This window comes from Oryza glaberrima, chromosome 2 (assembly GCF_000147395.1).
Source record: "Oryza glaberrima chromosome 2, OglaRS2, whole genome shotgun sequence".
NCBI classification, from domain to species: Eukaryota; Viridiplantae; Streptophyta; class Magnoliopsida; order Poales; family Poaceae; genus Oryza; species Oryza glaberrima.
Window position 1 is genome coordinate 3,075,689 of NC_068327.1, and position 19,840 is coordinate 3,095,528.

The following is a 19,840-nucleotide window of genomic DNA, read 5'->3' on the forward strand; positions in this document are numbered from 1 at the left end:
TTATAATAATTAATAAATAATTAATGATACGCTAATAATTTGTCTCGTTTCAAGTGTTGGCTAAGATCAAACCGATGTCCCGAACGCAGCTTTTAGATTCTGAACTCACGAGAGTCTTTAGGTTAAAAGTCATGCTGTGGAGCTATAGCCTAAACAATATCGCTAAATATCTTTTTTTTAAAAAAATAATATATCCTACAAATTCTCAATCACCAAGTATCCTACAAAAAATCAAAATGGTTCTACACTGAAACTGCATTTTTCTACGTACCCTCACATAACTGTGCTAAAAACAAATTGAGAACATAAAATACCACACAATCTACATTCACACCATATGCCCTGATACTTTTTGAACTTTGTTTTGGAAGCACTCTACTACTCGTCTACTGCAAAAGATAAAGAAAGAAAAACAAATATAGCCTAGCCACATATGCTGAACTCAACTCACGTTAAAAACTAAAACATTTGTCTTTTTCGTTTACCTAGATTATGTTTAAATATAATTCTTGGTGGAATAGTACATGATAGTATATTTACGTAAAACTCTATTATAATTTTTCACGATTATCTTTACTACTTTAACCTCTCCTATTATCCATAAAAAAAGAACCGGCACACTCAAAGGAGTGAAAAATATTATTCTACATCTTATTGTAACGTAAGGATATGGTATTAGTTTACATTAGACCTTATTCGTTCAATCTAAAAAAAATACCGAGGATGAAATTTTCACATCATATATGTGAAATAAATTCTACTTTCTTCATTCTAAAATGTTGCAATATAGAACGTGATTTAATGATAATAAATCTGAAACAGGTTACTTCCTCCATTCTAAAATATAATAACTTTAAAAAATGGAACACATTATAATACTTCCTCCATCCCAAAATAAGTGCAGCCATGGTTTTCCGCGTCCAATTTTGATCGTTCGTCTTATTTGAAAAAATTTTGAAAAAAAAATTAAAAACATAAGTCACGAGCAAAGTACTATTCATGTTTTATCATCTTATAGCAACAAAAATGCTAATTATAAAAAAATTTCAAATAAGACGGATGATTAAAGTTGAGAGCGGAAACTCATGACTGCACTTATTTTGGGACGGAGATAGTACCAGAGGTCACCCCGCGCGTTGCTGCGGAAATTTAAGCAATTACAAATGTCAAAATTTTGGATGAAATTTAATCACCTTAAAAGGAAAAACCTAACCCAATTTATCACTGCACGTGAGGAATATTTGTACAAATAAAAATAATCTTCGACTGTACCAAGTTCACAGCCTGCAAATAATATTTTTCAAACGCATGGCTTCGATATTGGTACCATTAATTGGAGGGGAACTCAACTGGCACTCCCTTCCACTCATATTATACAAAACAAATTAAGGGAATAAGTAACAACAAATTGCTAAAAGAAATATTGATCCGCTGGAGCATGAGCATATATATATAGCGGCAAAATAAACGCAGCAGCATGGCTAACGGAATGAAGGATTGATCGCAACGATCAAAGTATAGCAACTGGACTCTGGACAGGAGGGCTTGTGATCAGCATGTCAATCCACTGCGATGGTGTTTGCAGAGGAATCAGGAATAAAGGCTGAGTATTCACCTAATTCATTTAGCTAGAGGATGGAATATATGCAGTGCAAGTGCAGTGGAAGATGGAAGGCCTGCTGCGTGAGCCAATGAATGCATATCCAACGTTTTGGTTTCAATCAGGAGCCTGATTGACCCGTCAGGAACAAACGGTTTAACTGTTGAATAGGCCCCTTTGTTAATTACTGTCGTGCATGATGATCGGAATTAAAAAAAACGAAGAGGTGCATCACACTATCGATCTTTACACCCTCATCTGCAATCCAGCGGCTAGGTGCAATCTATTTGCAATCCAACGGTTAGGTGGAATAGAGGTGACGTGGATCACTCCTAGAGCAGGAAATTAGTTTTAATTGCAGTTAGTGGGATGACCTATATAGATATATATATAGGATACTGTTCTTATTCGCAATATTAAAATATATTTCAATTATTTAAAAATTGTTTATATTTCTGGACAGACGAAAACAAACAATAATCCCCGTGTCCTCGCAGTGAGGCTCGCACCGCCCAGCATCCTTGGAAACAGAGTGAGCGTCCAAAACCGGCGGCGACGCGCTCCCCGTTTCGCCGCTTTCCGCTCATCTCGCGTATAAAAACATGGCGTCTCCCCTGACCACCACCTCCGCATCACTAGCAAGCGCAAGCGCCGCGCACTGCGACCGAGCGGAGGCGGAGGCGGAGTAGCCGGGTCGGGAACTCGGGATGGCGATCTGCGGGGCGAAGGCGGCGGCGCCGTCGCTGGTGGTGGCGGCGAGCATGGGCGCCGTCGAGGCGCTCAAGGACCAGGCGGGCCTCTGCCGCTGGGACTACGCCCTCCGCTCCCTCTACCTCCGCGCCGCCGCCGCCTCCTCGCCCAGGCTGCGTTCCCCCCTCTCCAACACCGCCGCCGCCGCCGCGCGGCCGCCGGCGGAGGAGGCCGCCGACGTGAGGCTGCGCAAGGTCCACCACCTCGTCTGCTGGGGCCCCAACTGATTTATATTATATATACTCATCTCATCATCTTCCTGAAGAACATATGCCACTCGTCTCGTCGTCTTCCTCTGATCTCTGTGCAGTGTAGTGCTCTTCTCTTCTCTTTTAGCTGTGTTGCATCTCGATCGATCGCTTGCTTGATTGCTCCATCCTCCGTCTCTGTGATCTGCATGTTCAGTTTCGTGCAGATTCGATCCGTTTGTGAAAATGTTCTGCCGCTTACATGTATCTTCATCCTTATGCATGGAGATCTAGCTAGCCTCCTATTCCCTCTGTTCCGAAAATAAAATCAACTTCGTACGAGAGTAGACTGGAGTCCTTGTAGCCCTCCATTTTCTCATTTACTAATTTTGGAAAAAAAAAATTAGTACCATCTTGAGATCTTGAGACTGGACTTAAAAAACCAAATTAAAGAGAAAGAGAATATGTTAGTTAATTGCATGGATATATACATGCTTGTATTATAAGACATCTGAAAAAATAGTTACGTCTTATGTTTATGTTTTGAGATGAAAGGAGTACTAATCAAGTCAAGAGCGCCTTAATTTCAGTTTTGTCATGTCTAATTACCAAATCGAGATGACAGTATTTGAAGACAAGAAGGGATGTGATAAAGCTACAAACCTGGGACAAGAACGCATCTTGTGAGAGTGAAGAGAGCTAACTTACCAAATGCATCCCTGCATCCATCCCCTGGTTCTCATATGAACTTTGTCGAATCTACAATGAGAATTGAAAACTAATAGTACTATAAGATTTATGGATATGGATATGGATTGTGTGTGTATCTGATGAACTAGCACAAACTAATTAATTTCCCCTCAGAGAGAGCAAAGGCGTGATTGGGTGCAGTGCTGGTGAACCTTTGAGCCAGTTTCAGACTTTCTTGCTAATTAATTTAGCCGGCCGGCAGGTTCATCAACGCTGCACTCAATAATGCCTTCCCTTCTCTTCCATCACCCATCGATCTCATCATGAATCTGCCAATATTCCTAGCTCTAAATCTCTAATCCCAGGAACAGGATGCATCACTTGGCTAGGCAGCTTCCATGCTTGTGCTTGTGTAGCTGCATCTGCACTGCATTTGTGTGTGTGTGTTGCTTTTCAGACAGGTCACCTCCTCCTTTTGTACTACTGCATCTGCACCGTGCCTAACGGTGTTGCTTGTACTACCATGGGATGCAGCAGCATCCTCGGATTGTACTAATTTCTATGTGTTGTACTTTGTCACGTCCTGATCGATCAGGTAGTACGTACTACTAATTCAGAGTTCAGACTTTAGATGAGCTCTCTAAAATTCCACATACATGTAATACTTGACAGAAAAATGGGATTTTTCTTATGAGTGCAGCATTTTTCAGAACAAAAGAATCATGCATACGCTTCTCTCCAATAATTCAGAGTTGTGGAGATGATTTGACCAATACAACGATGAAGTTTTAGGCAGGCAGTACAGCATGACCGTGACCGTCCTGAACCTGGACGGACACGGCAAGTACAGACTATAGAGCAGTACAACTACAAACTGTACTGCATTACAATTTGCAAGTTCAGAATATGAGTGCCTGTCCTTTTCTGATTAAAGATTCAGATTTTATCTCGGTTTCTATTAGCAAGCTTTTTAAACTACTAAACAATATATTTTGTACGATAACTTTCCATATATAAGTTGTTTTAAAATATTAAATATATTCATTTGTCATTTTGTAGTAATTGGAACTTAACTAATCATGCTTCCGTTTTACATGCGCTAACTAATCTTTATCAATAATCTTTGATAGTGCTAGTAGCCTAGTACTAATACTTTGTCAAGCAGTGTCGCAAACGAACACGTAAAACTATGAATACGATAGTAGGAGTACAGAATAATGTGGTACTCGCTGCATTGAAGTTTCGGGTTTGTACTAGGCTAAACTTCTTCAAATTTGACACAAAATATATAGTCTCTCCGTTTCAAGTTAGAAGACATTTTGACTTTGGTCAAAGTCAAACCGCTTTAACTTTGATCAAGTTTGTGGAGAAAAGTAGTACTAATATTTTCAACCCAAGACAAATTTATTATGAAAAATATATTTAATTATTGATTTGATGAAACTAATTTAGTATTATAAATATTATTATATTTATCTATAAACTTAGTTAAATTTGAAATAGTTTGACTTTGACCAAAGTCAAAACGTTTTATAACCTGAAACGGAGGGAGTACTATATAGCAGCATCTAACCACACCGAATTAGTTTCATCAAATCCACAATTGAATACATTTTTATTGTGTATTTGTTTTGTGTTGAAAATGCTGCAATATCTTTCTATAAAGTTATCAAACTAAAAAGTAGTTCGACTCCAAATTTCAAATTCTATATAGAAGTTTAATAAAAGGAAATAAATCTATTTTTCAAATTTATAATAGTTAATATTTAATTAATCATGTGCCAGTGAGATTTTTTTGCTTCGCGTGTAGTACAAATCTTCCTCCTCCAGGAGGAATTAGCTCCAAAGACCTTCTTTTCTTTTCTTCCCACAGAAAAGTTAGCTCTACAGATTTCAGAACTGCGGATTTGCAGTATACCTCAGTCTTGGGTCCAGTACACAGAAATGATAAATAACTACAACTCCAAATTTGAATGTGCAAACATCTCGCTATTGCCACCAGGGCATGGAAGATGCAGAATTGGTGAGCTTGTACTTATCTGTTGAGAATTCACACGAATTTCCTTTCAACAAATAAAAACAGCCGTATGCTAAAGTAGGCTTCTGAACAATATACTAGTTTTAAAGTTTCAGATCATCTGTATACTATGGTCCAAATACAAATCGTGCCCATTGTAATCAGGATGTTTCAAGTACTTACAAATAGTCCCAATATCAGAACGAATCCAGAAGGGGAAAAGAAAATTCTCAAACGTTATTATTGACAATTGATATCTCTGGCATGGAAGTGTCAGCAGCACCCAGCACAGCCAAAGAAAGTAACTAAAACTAAAAAGGCAGCTAGTTCATCTAAAAAAAAGACTGCGAGTTGCCCTCAAAAAGGGGGAAAAAGGACTGTTAGTTGAAAGGTAAGTTATAGATGGCCAGAAGCTAATGGTGCATCATTTGAACACCTCACATAGCAAAGAAATTCCTTTTGATGCACCAGAAGATGATCCTGTTTCACTGTTTGGCACATATATGAACATACACTGTCACTTAGATCCTAAAATTATGCATGAATGATAAACATGAAGAATTAGACTATGATGCTGAATCCTAGTGAGATTTGGTACCCAGAATTTGCCCAGATATTTGTTTGTATGTGAAGAGGTCTTGATGACAAAAGGTTAATCACATTACAATAATTATCTACTTCCTAGGCCGCCTTCGCCATCAACAATCTACAAATATGGTATCGGTTGCATGCAAAAATTTACATTTGGACTGGCCAACATCGTTGGTTACACTGAAACAAACTCCTGTAGTGCACAGTTGCTTGACTCATATATACATGTTCCAAAATTGACTCATATATACTTTGTATCCTTAGTAAAAATGGAATATACAATTATCAGAAGAAATACTGAAATGTAAAGAAGCTAGGGAACAAAAAAATTAAGCCAAATGGTACGAAATGGAGAAACTAGAACAGGGTAAACCTGAACGACGATCCAATGTATGTGAACAAGTTGTGACTCTGGCCTCTGATGGAACAAGCTCTGCAGCTGAAGAAGTTGTATTGTAAACCTGGTCGTGCTATTTGCAACTGGTCACATGTTTTACAGGCGGCAACTGCGTTGGCAGCCTGTCCTGGCTTTTGTCGGCAATGTAGCGGATTAATTAGCCCTGTGGCTGCTGTGATGGTAAACGTGACGGCTGCTGCTCTCCTTGCATTCCTTGCATAGATTGCTCAGGTTGCTGGTGCTGACCTCCTTGCCATGCCCAAACTATATCCTTAAGTGCAGGCCTTATATCTTCCTTCATGAGCTTTTGATATTCTATAGTGTCCCCATTGGACTTTTTAAATTCAACTAAATGGAAAGATGGAGCAAGCTCAAAAACCTCAGCATCAAGCTCAAGTAATCCTTTTATTCCTTCCTTTGGTGCTACCAACCTCAGAACCCCATTTTCTTTTTTCTTAATTTTGAGCTTGAAGCGTCTGGCCAATTCATTTAGCTTAGCAAATATAGCTGCCGCCGGTTGCCTAGTGGTAAATCTCTCTTCCCTCCGGCCATATCTTTCTTCAAACAAATTGGATAAGTCAAACCCGGTAGACAGAGAAATGATGTCAAACGCGTTCAAGTTCGGGAGGCTTAATGAAGCTTGCTTTCCATCGGAATTACTACATTCTGGTGAGTCAGAGGTTGTGGCTTCACCATTAGTGTACACTTTGTCTCTTGATGACGCACGATTTCCCTCAAAAATACTGCATTCTGTTGTGTCAGAGGTTGTGGCTTCACCCTTATACACCTTGTCTCCTGTTTCATGTTTGCTCTTCAGTGCATTTACATCACTGGATTTTCTGTACCAAGCGCTTCTCTTTATCTTCGGGATAGAAATTCTAGTACTTGGATCTGGATCAAGTATCTTATATAGCAGATCCTTCAACTCAGCAGAAAAGGAACGAGGGCATTTGTATTCAGCTTTGGCAATCTTTCTATACATCTCTATAAGATTTGTGTCATGGAAAGGAAGGTAGCCAGATACAAGCACAAACAGAATTACTCCACAAGACCATATATCAGCCTTCGCACCGTCGTAGCCTCTCCTACTAAGAACTTCAGGAGCAACATAAGCTGGAGTTCCACAGGTGGTATGAAGGAGGCCATCATGTCTCTTGGACTCAGAAAGGGCACTTAAACCAAAATCCGAGACTTTTAAGCTCTCATTCTCATCTAGAAGTAGGTTTTCTGGCTTCAAATCACGGTGATAAACACCCCGGCTGTGGCAGTAGTCTATACCACTGATCAACTGATGGAAATACCGCCTCGCAACATCTTCACTGAACTTTCCCTTGGATATTTTCTTGAAAAGTTCACCGCCTTTAGCATACTCCAAAACAAAGTAAATTTTGCTCTTGCTTGCCATCACCTCAAAAAGCTGAAGAATGTTTGGATGCTTTACTAATCTCATTATTGAAATCTCCCTCTTTATCTGCACCATTAGCCCAACCCTTGTTACCTTCTCCTTATCAATCATCTTTATTGCAACGGCCTGTCCGCTTGTGAGATTCCGAGCATAATATACCTTGGCAAAATTTCCCTGTCCTAACTGCCTACCTATTTCATAGCGATCCATCAAAATTGTCCTCCTCTCATCCATTGTAGCAATCTATTTCAAGAAAATCCTCTAGGCACTACTTATAGAACAATATATTTCAAAAGGGAGGGCTTATAAATGACTAAATGAACACTATCACCACCAAGGTCGTGTCCATCAAAGATATAATGCCACGATCTTCAGTGGTTCAGAGACCAGGGTACAGAAAAAAATCATTATAACAGCATGCAGGCACTGCTCTTATTTGAACTCAACCGGACAGTTGGTGCAAAGCTTTCCGGTGCACTAGCACACAATTCGGCCTTTCCAAGGACAAATATCTTCTAGTGTCACCTGTTGAAAACAAAACGGAGAACAAACAAACTGAATCAGGGCAAACATATATTGTAAATGTAGATCCAATCATCCAAAGGTAAATCAAATTGAAAACAATAATTCACTGTAAATGCGCATTCACATTCCCTTTTTTTTATACGCAAGGAGCGCATCTTTGTATTAAAGAGTAAAATTATTTATAGGCACATTCCCAAAGTTAGGATAGCATTACGAATTTAGTAAAAAAATTGCAGGATTCCCCATTTCACTATGATTTTGAATACCCACCAAGCATTCCTTGTAAGAAACCTAAAATCACACCAAACAAAACATACTCCAAAATGACAAAATGACAAGTACTACAAACTAAGCAGTGATTCATCCTAAAAAGGTAGATCACACGACGATTGATCTAGTGTTCTAGGACTTCAGGCTACTCCGATAAAGGAATCAACAAATAAAAACCTGCAGAATCATTCATTCATCAATCCCCGGTACCAGAGCAATCCATCATAGTAGGGCGAACACCCAGCTCCCCAAACCCTACCTCACCGGGACACAGAGCTACAAATCCAGCCATAAACCAATCAAACTAACAAGCAATTTACCCTTCTCAGGCCTTAGCCGCAGAGATCACAACCACAAATAACCTAACCAAACCAAGAAACCGCAGGGAGCACAACATCAGCTGCAGATCTCTTTGCGGCCACATGAAAAACAACCAAGCAATCACCAAGGCTGATACTACCAACCTGAGATGAACTGGCCGCGGAGGAGAGGCGGGGATCCCGAATACTCAGGTGAAGTCTGCTCCAATCCAAGCCGGCGCAGCCACAGCGCAGCCGCCCTGCGCTTTGACCTATTTGCAAGCACAGCCCTATTAATATTTTAATTAATTTTTAATTACCTATTTTTTGGTTATTTTAGTAGAGAAGTGGCATCTCCGCTCCGCGTCGCAGCCACATGCTCTGATGCCTCCAGAGCACAGTCCACGTTCGCACGGCAGCTCAGTTCACAGCAGCACAACGCGTCATCACGCCGCCCGGTGGGCCCCACAGCCGCCACGGGCCTGGTTGGTGGGCCGTAGCCCACGTGGGTCCACCGGCGGCAAGGTGGGCTTTCTCCTCGTGGCCCAACTGGAGGTGGTGGGCGGCGGATGGCGGAGGCTGGCGGCGGCGGCGTAACAGAAGGAGAAGGTGGCGGCGGTGGGTGCGGGAGGCGGCGGTGGAACCGGCGGCGCCCCCCAACGGCGGCGCACCCACGGCGGCGTCGGCGGCGCACCCCACGGCGGACCAACGGCAGTTGGCGGCGGCGATATGCGCGGCGGCGGCGGCGGCGGAAATCTCGCGGGGGCGGTTAGGATTCTAACCCTAACCCGCCCCCCCCCCCCCCCCCCACCTTTTTGCCTGCCGGCCAAATTGGGCCGGCCTAGTACTGTTCGGTGGTGGGCTGAAACCTATAGTTTCGGCCCACCACCCAATTTACCCTTTTTTTTGTTTTAAATTTTTATTTTTAGCAGCCATTACATTTTAGTCCCTATGTTTTATGCAATTTAATAGAAACAGTTCATCAGTTGTTCACAATATTATGTAATGGTCCTATAGATCACTGATGTTATGTGTTAATTAACATAGATGTTTATTCAAATACCCCGTTTCACTAAATTTATTTGTTGTCTTAATAACATGCCTTTTGCATATTATTTCAAGACACACTCTACTTTCTCGCTTCATTAATTTACAAAATTCTATAAATTTTGTACTTTGATTTAGCAAATTCTCTTAATTATGTACAACATGATTAATGGAGGATTTAATGCATGTTCCACTTCACATTTTGACTCGGAAATTAATCACATGTAGATGGAGTCCTATACTTTGGTCATCACGACCATAATTCAGGCAGCGAGTATCTTGCTCATCATCAAGTGGTCTACATTTTGAGATGATTACCCGATAGAGCCCTACAAATTGGCCGCACTGGTCATAACCTAGGCAGCGAGCATCTCGCTCATCTCACAAAGGTTTACATCTCATGATGATTACCCACATGTGTTATTTTCCGAGCATATGTTTTGAAAATTGAGATTATTTGAAATTTGATTGAACAGAAGGTAGTGGAGTCCTAAACATTGGCTGCGGTATATTCACCAGAATATATTTGCCTGGAGACCATGTTTTAGGCAGCAAGTATAACTTGCCCACTATTAAGAGATCTACTCCACTGTTTAATTACTTGGAGATTATCCACATTGTGCCACCTAATTTCAAATCCTAACTCAAATTATCAGGTCTATAACCTACATCTTTTCGAAACATTACAAGATATGAAGTTTTACATTTCGCATTGAGATTACAACCTCAATATCATGTTTTTATTAATTTACCTCTGTAAATTAATAGTGTTAATCATGATTATAGGGACACGGCAACTATAGAGTTCACCAAACTCGCCCTCGATGGGAGTAACTACCCAATTTGGGCTTCTGATATCAAAATAAATTTTTCTTCTAATGGGATTTCACATACAGATTAAGAACCCAATGATTGGGATCCACCAGTTGAGAACAGAAAACTATATATTACCTTTTTCCTTCTGAGGCTCTATATCTATAAAGATCTCAAATATGAGTACATGTTGGAGACGAGCCCTCTCAACCTATGGAAAGCTCTAACAAAGCGTTATGATCAGCAAAAGGAACTCATTTGGCCTGAGGCTAATTATGAGTGGATTCATTTACGCCTACATGATTTTAAACTGTGGCCGAATACAATCATGTTGTACATAACATTTGCTCCAAGTTGATATTTTGCGATAAGAGCCAACGGAAGCAGAGAAGATAGAGAAAACTCTATCAACTATGTTTCCAGAGGACAAGATATTGAACCAACAGTATCGCACTAAAAGGATTTAAGGGAAATTCCTCGAATACCCCTACGAATCTGACTGGAAAACGCAAACGCAACAATAGGCGCAAATCCAATGGTCGACAGAAAGGAAAAAGGAAGGGTAAGGCACCACAACCTCGTGGCAATAGCAACATGCATTGCAACAGGTGTGTATCTGACTATCATGTCGCTAAAGATTGCCGCATCTCAAAAACATCTTGTTCTCCTGTATCAGAAATCCCTAAAGGAGAAAAAGTCTTCTAAGGAACTAAGATTTGAAGCTCACTTCAATCTTACAAAAGAAAGACCTGAGGTTGAAAGTTCTCACTAGGCTCCTATTGAACCAGAGAACACCCTCGTTCTTCTCCCAGAGGATACCACTGCGCTTTCTGCAATGGATGATATGCTCATCGAATACTGCTCAACAGACCCACTTAGAGATTTACTGTAATCTCAATGCGTCCCACTTAGAGATAAAGCTGCTTTAATCTCAGTGTGTTTGAGACATTATATTGATATCCTATAGTTTGTCAAAACAATATTGGTTGTAATAAGTAGATAAGTACAAACTCCCTTATATTATAAAGTTGTAAGACTTGATAGTCATTAGAGTATGTACTATTAACCTATGCAAACGTCATACTATGCATTTGATGTTTTCATTATTGTATGTATATATATATATTGTGGATAAAGAATTCTTCACTAAGCAATTCTTCTTTCACTATAGATGTCTAAGGATATCGCTCTGAAATTGTCCTCCTCTCATCCATTGTAGCAATCTATATCAAGAAAATCCTCTAGGCACTACTTATAGAACAATATATTTCAAAAGGGAGGGCTTATAAATGACTAAATGAACACTATCACCACCAAGGTCGTGTCCATCAAAGATATAATGCCCCGATCTTCAGTGGTTCAGAAACCAGGGTACAGAAAAAAATCATTATAACAGCATGCAGGCACTGCTCTTATTTGAACTCAACGGGACAGTTGGAGCAAAGCTTTCCGGTGCACTAGCACATAATTTGGCTTTTTCAAGGACAAATATCTTCTAGTGTTACCTGTTGAAAACAAAACAGAAAATGAGCAAACCGAATCAGGGCAAACATATAACGCAAATGTAGATCCAATCGTCCAAAGGTAACCTAAATTGAAAACAATAATTCACTGTAAATGCGCATTCACATTCCTTTTTTTATATATGCAAGGAGCGCATCTTTATATTAAGGAGTAATAAAAGTTATTTACAGGCACATTCCCAAATTTAGGATAGCATTACGAATTTAGTAAAAAAATTTCAGGATTCCCCATTTCACTATACTTTGAATACCCACCAAGCATTCCTGGTAAGAAACCTAAAATCACACCAAACAAAACATACTCCAAAATGACAAGGACTACGAAACTAAGCAGTGATTCATCCCAAGAAGGTCGATCACACGACGATTGATCTGGTGTTCTAGGAATCTAGGCTACTCCTATAAAGGAATCAACAAAGAAAAACCTGCAGAATCCATTCATTTATCAATCCCTGGTAGAACCCGTCATACTAGGGCGAACACCCAGCTCCCCAAACCCTACCTCACCGTGACAAAGAGCTACAAATCCAGCCATAAACCAATCAAACAAGCAAACAATTTACCCCTATTAGGCCTTAGCCGCAGAGATCATAGCCATGATTAACCTAACCAAACCAATAAACCGCATAAGCACCGCATCAGCAGCGGATCTCTTTGCGGCCACATGAAAAACAACCAAGCAATCACCAAGGCTAATACTACCAACCTGATCGAGATGAACTGGCCGCGGAGGAGAGGCGGGGATCCCGAATGCTTAGGTGAAGTCTGCTCCAATCCAAGTCGGCGCAGCCACAGCGCAGCCGCCCTGGGCTTTGACCTCTTTGCAAGCACAGCTCTATTAGTGTTTTAATTATTTTTTAGTTACCTTTTTTGGGTTATTTTAGTAGAGGAGTGGCATCTCCGCTCCGCGTCGCAGCCACATTCTCTGATGCCTCCAGAGCACAATCCACGTTCGCACGGCAGCTCAGCTCATAGCAGCGCAACGCGTCGTGCCGCCTGGTGGGCCCCACCGCCGCCACGGGCCTGGTTGGTGGGCCGTAGCCCACGTGAGGCCCACCGGCGGCAAGGTGGGCTTTCTCCTCGTGGCACAAAAGTCAGTGTGTGGCCGTGGCGAGGCTGGCGGAGGCAGCGGCGGCGGAGGAGGAGGTCGTCGTCGCCGGCAGCTCAGCTCAGCTCACAGCAGCGCAACGTGTCACGCCGCTTGGTGGGCCCCGCCCCCGCCACGAGCCTGGTGGGTGGGCCGTAGCCCACGTGGGCCCAATTGACAAGGTGGGCTTTCTCCTCGTGGCCCACAAGTCAATGTGCAGCGGCGGCGAGGCTGGCGGCGGCGGAGGAGGAGGTCGTCGCCGGCGGCCGCGCGGTGACGGGTGCAGTGAAGTTCGGCGCGAAACCTCAAGAGCACCGCGTTTTCTACACTTTTTCTTTGTTTTTTTTTGGCTCGAGTGCGCCTTCGCCGAACAGGTAAAGGCCACGTCTTTTCTTTTGCTTTCTCCTCTCCAAGCGAAGCCACTGCTTCTACTGCGTCGACTTGGAATTTTGCCGAATCTTTTTTTTTCCTACGCATTTGGCAAGACCAAGAAAAAAAAAGGAAAGAGATTATTAATCATGGTGACGCAAATGGAAATGGTTAATAATCACATTGAAATCTAAATCCGATCCTACTAAAGAATTAATTAAAAAATAGGAGTACTAATAATGGGCATAGATAGAGGGAGACCTCACTCTCAGCATAAAAAAATTCCATCTTTGCAGGCAGACGCAGGTGCACTTGCTTCAGTCACCACCTCCTCTTCCCCTTTGCCGACTTCTGAGCCATCAGTGTGGCCTAACTCGTGTGACTTTCAAAGTAAGAGTATCTACGACTTCGATTCTTTTATTGCCTTTCTGATTAATGAATAGTGGTAAACGAAGCAATAGGATTTGACTCCTGGAGAAGGAGAAGCTAAGATAGCACTGAGCTCTTTCTAGATACACATCCTTCTCCGCGGCCATTTCTTGGAGCAAATCTCATTTTGCACAGCCCCAAAGATTTCTTCATCTTTGAAGGCAAAAAAAAGATGGTCCTTTTTCGAGGGAAATAGGGGGGAAGATGGCTATGAAGAGGGTGATGTTTCTGTTGCTGCTTGTGGCGGCATCTGCATTGGTGGAGTCGTCAAGAGGAGGAGGAGGAGGGGAGGAGAAGTTGGGGAAGTTCTATGGATGGCGGCGCCATCTTTCTTCTGGACCAGCTGCCTCTTCGTTGGTTCTCAGTGGGGATCTCGTAAGGCGTCCATAAACCTTCTCCTTTGCATGCTAGATAGAAGTAATCGATTCAATAGCTCTAGTTTACTTTGCTTGATTTGGACTTGTTATCTGCCAAGAACTTCGAATATGACTTCCATTTTGTCTTCTTGAAAGTGAGGCATTCAGGCCTTTTTTGTTATTTACCGTTGTTATGTTTAGTATATTTCGTTATAACAGAAATATGACTGATTGTTTCTTGATCTTTATTGTGCTCACTTTAGTCAATCAGGATGAGCAGTAAATTTTACTTAGTTCATATATATTATATGAGAACAATTTAACAGATAGCTTGATGCATTAACAAATAATCCTTACTGTGATGCAGGTAGACAAAATATGGTCAGTTTGCTTACAAGACATAGTTAGCCCAGAGGATACATTTGGCTTTGGGGAATCATTTGCCTGGGATGAGTTATCGAGTCATTCCACGGAAGATGAACTGAAGGCAACACTGTTCATGGAACTTATGGCTCTTCTTCCACCTGAGAAATCTTCTTTTACTTATGATTGTATCCGTGCAAACTGCTTCAGCCTGGGTGTTCCACAAATATTCAGTGTTGCACTGAGCAACTATCTTGAGAGCCAGAAATCATCGGTCGGTTCAAACTTCTATCCGAGACGGCGTTTGGTAGATAAACTGATCGGAGATGCTCCTTCCATGGCTCCAGCTTTCGCACCATCCATGTCCTCCGGCGGTGAAGTTCACTCTCCCCTCTCTGTGGCGGAGGCACCACTTACACCTTCCAACTCTCTGAACATGGAACCTCCCAGCCCATATTATCCCAGTAAATCTGCACACAAGCATCAGGGAGTGGCGCCTCCAGTTTCACCTTCAGAGGAGCATCATGACTACATGAAAGTAGTCTTGATCGCTGTTCTTCCAACAGCCGCACTCTCATTCCTAGCTGCATTTCTATGTTTCTACTGCTGTGGATGCAACAAAAGCAAGGTCTCGGTTGGCGAGCAACGAGATGACCATCCTCTTCTTCACTTGCAGTTCTCTAACTTGCCTGGTGAGGATACATCCCTTCTATCAACATGGTAGATTATTATTGGTATGGTAGTATATCATCTATCATTTGAATGGCAGGTTCGTCACCTGATGTGCATGTTCCTGCCAGCCCGCTTCATAAGGATGATCATGGGGTTAGGCCATCCAATGCTGGTGTAAGCATGAGCAAGTGCTTTCCATGTTGTTTTAAAACCTCAAGTGATGCCACAACACCTACACGAGTAACTGGAGGAACACAGGAGAACAATGCCACAAGTGATGCCCCTAAACTGATGCCTCCGCCACCCCCACCTCCTCCACCTCCACCTCCACCTCCACCTCCCCCTCCACCTCCTCCGCGTCCACCTCCTCCGCCTCCACCTATCAAGAAGGGTGCTCCACCACCTGCACCTCCTAAAGCCACCATGGCAAGATTTCCTAAGCTGTCACCTACAGAGTCAAGTCATTCTGAAGAGTCATCTGCAAGCGAGCTGGCCAGTGAATCGTCTGAAACTGAGGTGAATGCTCCAAGAGCCAAGCTCCGGCCTTTCTATTGGGATAAAGTTCTTGCTAATCCTGATCAGTCAATGGCCTGGCATGACATCAAATTTGGTTCTTTTCAGTAAGTTTTTAAATTTAGCAATGGCATGTATTCTAAGTTCATTTAGGCTTGCAACTGACGACTGCATTCTGCAGTGTGAATGAGGAGATGATAGAAGAATTGTTTGGTTATGGTGCTGGCAACCAAAACAATGTCAAGGACAAGGAAATTTCCATTGCAGATACTTCACCTCAGCATGTTTCTCTTCTTGATGTTAAGAAATCATGCAATCTGGCAGTTGTTTTTAAGGCAATGAATGTGAGGGCAGAGGAAATTCATGATGCTCTGGTTGAAGGTAGTTGAACTATTGCATATATTTACATGCAGCGTACTTACCCATTTGCCAAAAAAAAAAAGCTCCTAAAGTTTCCATTATCGCTGTAAATACAATATGTTTGCACCGCCAAATATAACATTGCACTTATAAATGAGCCTTTTGAAAAAATGGAATGCTCGTTGCATTCTATTTAACTGATACAAGAATTCGACTGCAACTATAGCAAGTTTACTTATTAAACTATATACTGTGCATTTCTAAGCACATGTATTTGTGGCCATCCTCTTTTAGTTTCTTGTCTGTCTTTGTGATTGTGGCCCGTCTCATTTCATAGCAGGCAATCACAGTGAAAACATGTTTCATATTGTGTATGCATTGGTCATTTACTATATCATATGTTCTCTTGTTCACTAGATGTAGCTGTTGAGGTCTAAGTAGTACACACAAAGTTGATGCTGTGCTGGTTCACTTCAATATACTTCTGACATTGTCTTCTGTCACATTATGTTATGAAGGGAATGAACTTCCTAGATTACTTCTTGAGACAATCTTGAGGATGAAACCGACTGATGAGGAGGAACAGAAACTCAGGCTTTATAATGGGGACTGCTCGCAGCTAGGCCTAGCAGAACAAGTGATGAAGGCACTAATTGATATTCCTTTTGCTTTCGAGAGGATTAGAGCTTTGCTTTTCATGTCCTCTTTGCAGGAAGATGCTTCAAGTCTAAGGGAATCATTCCTCCAATTGGAGGTAATCCATCTGAAAGTAGTTGACTTCTGTATTAAATTTGCGAAGTATTCCAACCTTTTTTCTCCAAGTGTTCAGTTTTTTATCTGTTTGTGCCAGGCTGCTTGCGGTGAACTCAAGCACCGCCTTTTTCTGAAACTACTAGAAGCCATTCTCAAAACTGGAAATCGTTTGAATGATGGGACGTTCCGTGGTGGTGCTAACGCGTTCAAACTTGACACTCTTCTTAAGTTATCAGATGTGAAGGGAGCTGATGGGAAGACCACATTGCTGCACTTTGTTGTTCAAGAGATCATTCGATCTGAAGGTGTTCGCGAAGCAAGACTCGCCATGGAAAATGGAAGAAGTCCACCATTTCCTAGTACTTCGGATGACAATTCCAATGAATCTCTACAGGAGGATGGCAATTACTACTCCAACCTTGGCCTTAAGATTGTATCAGGGCTTAGTAATGAGCTGGACAATGTCAAGAGAGTAGCAGCACTGGATGCTGATGCTTTGTCTACAAGTGTGGCAAATCTGCGACACGAATTATTGAGAGCCAAAGAATTCCTGAACTCCGACATGGCATCGCTAGAAGAGAACAGTGGATTCCACCGCTCGTTAGAAAGTTTCATAGAACATGCAGAGACTGAGACCAATTTTCTGCTGAAAGAAGACAAGAGATTGAGGATGTTAGTGAAGAGAACGATTCGATATTTCCATGGAAATGATGAGAAAGATGACGGTTTTCGCCTGTTCGTCATTGTAAGAGATTTTCTGGTGATGCTAGATAAGGCATGCAAGGAGGTTGGTGCTTCACAAAAGAAGGCAGCAAATAAATCTCAAGCCAATGGCAACTCTAATAACCCATCATCCCAGTCAAATCCTCAGGAGCAACAGTTTCCTGATGTTTTGGATCATCATTTTGATAGCTCAGACTCTAATGATTGAAGATAGATACAATCTTAGATACTAAGATACATACATTATGTTAGATATTTTATATTTTGACCATGTAAAAAGTCCCATTTGCAGAGGCATTGTTCATACATAATCACATTCACATAGATAGATTTGAAACTTCATACATGCTATTATGCTATAACATTCAGTATCAAATCTGAAGTTCTGAACTCAGCCTATCGTTAGATTCTATTTTCTTTGGTAAGAGTATTCATATCCCGACCCCTCCCCACATGTGTCATTTCCCAGATATTTTTATTTTATTTTTAAAGTCAAACCTTTTCTTTTCATTTTTTGAAAGCCAAAACATTTTCAACCGTGTGATGGAAACCAAAACCTTCAGCACCCTAAAGACGAAAAAATAATTAGTAGGATATGGTATATTTCAGAAAAACTGGATCTATTTTATCAATCTATCACTTTGCTACAATGTTATCCACGTATTTTAAAGAATTGCAATATTAGTGTATGGTTTTATCAGAAAGAAAGATACAACTTAATCTGTGTGACAAGTTTAAGTCCACATATTGTACACATACACTGTCCATAATAAATTGGGTATATGTCATACTAGAAATGTGGTCCCGTGACCATGGTAGGTTTTTACTCTTTTAGTAGCTTTATATAGTCCAGTTCTTATAACCATGTGTATAGTGTTGGGCAAAACTATATCCCATCAGGTAGATGAGTTTGGGTCCATTCTATGAGCACCCGTCCCGTCTACCATGGGTAAAAAACACTCGTAGATCTAGCGAAAAAAAATTACAGTGGCCTAAGACCAAATCTTAGTATGAAATCATCTCACCTAACCACCTATCAATCCTAGCAATATTCTCCATTGCCACACAAACCGCAAGTAAAAGGCAGTGCTCGCAGTGGCGGCTAGAACCACTCATGACTCATTATACTCGTGAGTTGCTATGCAACCAAGACAAGACAAGGGAGGTAGCGGGGCTCATGCGGTTATAGGGGGTAGGGAAAACGGGATTGAGGAGTCACACTCTCATCACATCTCTAGTCTCCTTCACGTCAGTCTCTTACCATTTCCCATTCCAATCGGTGGTGGATACAGATACAGAGAAAATCTTGTACCCATGACAATTGTGGGTGTTAGAGCAAAAAGTTTTGACTTGCATAGGTGTGTGCGGGGTATTAGAACTGGCGGGTGTATACCCATTGCTATATTTAGTCTTACACACATAGGGGATAAATTAGTAGTTATATGATAAATTCCGTTGCTAAAGTTATAATTTTATGAAAAATAGCCAGCTAAAGTTATACAAAGTGATGGTGTTTGTCAAAGGGAGTATCTAAAGAATTGCCACAAATTTTTTGAGTCAAAAACTTTCTGATATAACAACTTATATAAAACTTGCATTAAACTATGGTTTAGTTAGCTAATATTGGGATCTTACGTGTGATATGTGTGAAATTTTTGTTCCTTCATGCACAAATCGTAGGAAGATCCGATGGTCACAAATTTGAAAGTTTTGAGAGTAGTTATTTTAGCAAATCCATTACCAAACAAGGCTGTGTTCGGAGGAGGGGGTTGGGAACCCCTCCTCCTCGGCACGCAAAACAAAGTTCATTTTATTGCATGATCAATTAAGTATTAACTATTTTTTTAAATAGATTAATATGATTTTTTTAAACAACTTTCATATATAAAGTTTTTATATAAATCACACCTTTTAGCAGTTTGAAAAGCGTGCGCACGGAAAACGAGAGAGGTGGGTTGGGAAAATGGGGGAAGAACACAGCCTAAGCAGTTTTGTGAAATTTTCTCGATAATAGGATAAGATCTTCTAGGATGCACAATCCTACCCGTCCATTTCCGATCGGACGGCACCGGTGACACCCAAGAGCAACCCAGGCCGCCT

General features: G+C 41.4%; 3 protein-coding genes across 3 annotated transcripts; 2 read left to right on the forward strand and 1 right to left on the reverse strand.

Moving 5' to 3' along the window:
• The first annotated feature begins 2,039 nt into the window (after positions 1-2,039).
• LOC127761341 (uncharacterized) lies at positions 2,040-3,127 on the forward strand. Its single transcript, XM_052285619.1, has one exon. It carries the CDS (start codon positions 2,308-2,310, stop codon positions 2,575-2,577), a length of 270 nt encoding a protein of 89 aa, XP_052141579.1. The 5' UTR covers positions 2,040-2,307; the 3' UTR covers positions 2,578-3,127.
• Positions 3,128-5,965: 2,838 nt separating this feature from the next.
• Positions 5,966-9,144, reverse strand: LOC127762366 (CBL-interacting protein kinase 26). The gene is made up of 2 exons (XM_052286856.1): positions 8,898-9,144; positions 5,966-8,163 (listed from the first exon to the last, which is right to left on the reverse strand). The coding sequence occupies exon 2, from the start codon at positions 7,870-7,872 to the stop codon at positions 6,391-6,393; it is 1,482 nt and encodes a 493-aa protein (XP_052142816.1). The 5' UTR covers positions 7,873-8,163; positions 8,898-9,144; the 3' UTR covers positions 5,966-6,390.
• A 4,720-nt stretch (positions 9,145-13,864) lies between these two features.
• Positions 13,865-18,163, forward strand: LOC127762365 (formin-like protein 10). The gene is made up of 6 exons (XM_052286855.1): positions 13,865-14,375; positions 14,724-15,411; positions 15,489-16,011; positions 16,086-16,285; positions 16,783-17,018; positions 17,115-18,163. The coding sequence occupies exons 1-6, from the start codon at positions 14,205-14,207 to the stop codon at positions 17,946-17,948; spliced, it is 2,652 nt and encodes an 883-aa protein (XP_052142815.1). The 5' UTR covers positions 13,865-14,204; the 3' UTR covers positions 17,949-18,163.
• The last annotated feature ends 1,677 nt before the right edge of the window (positions 18,164-19,840 follow it).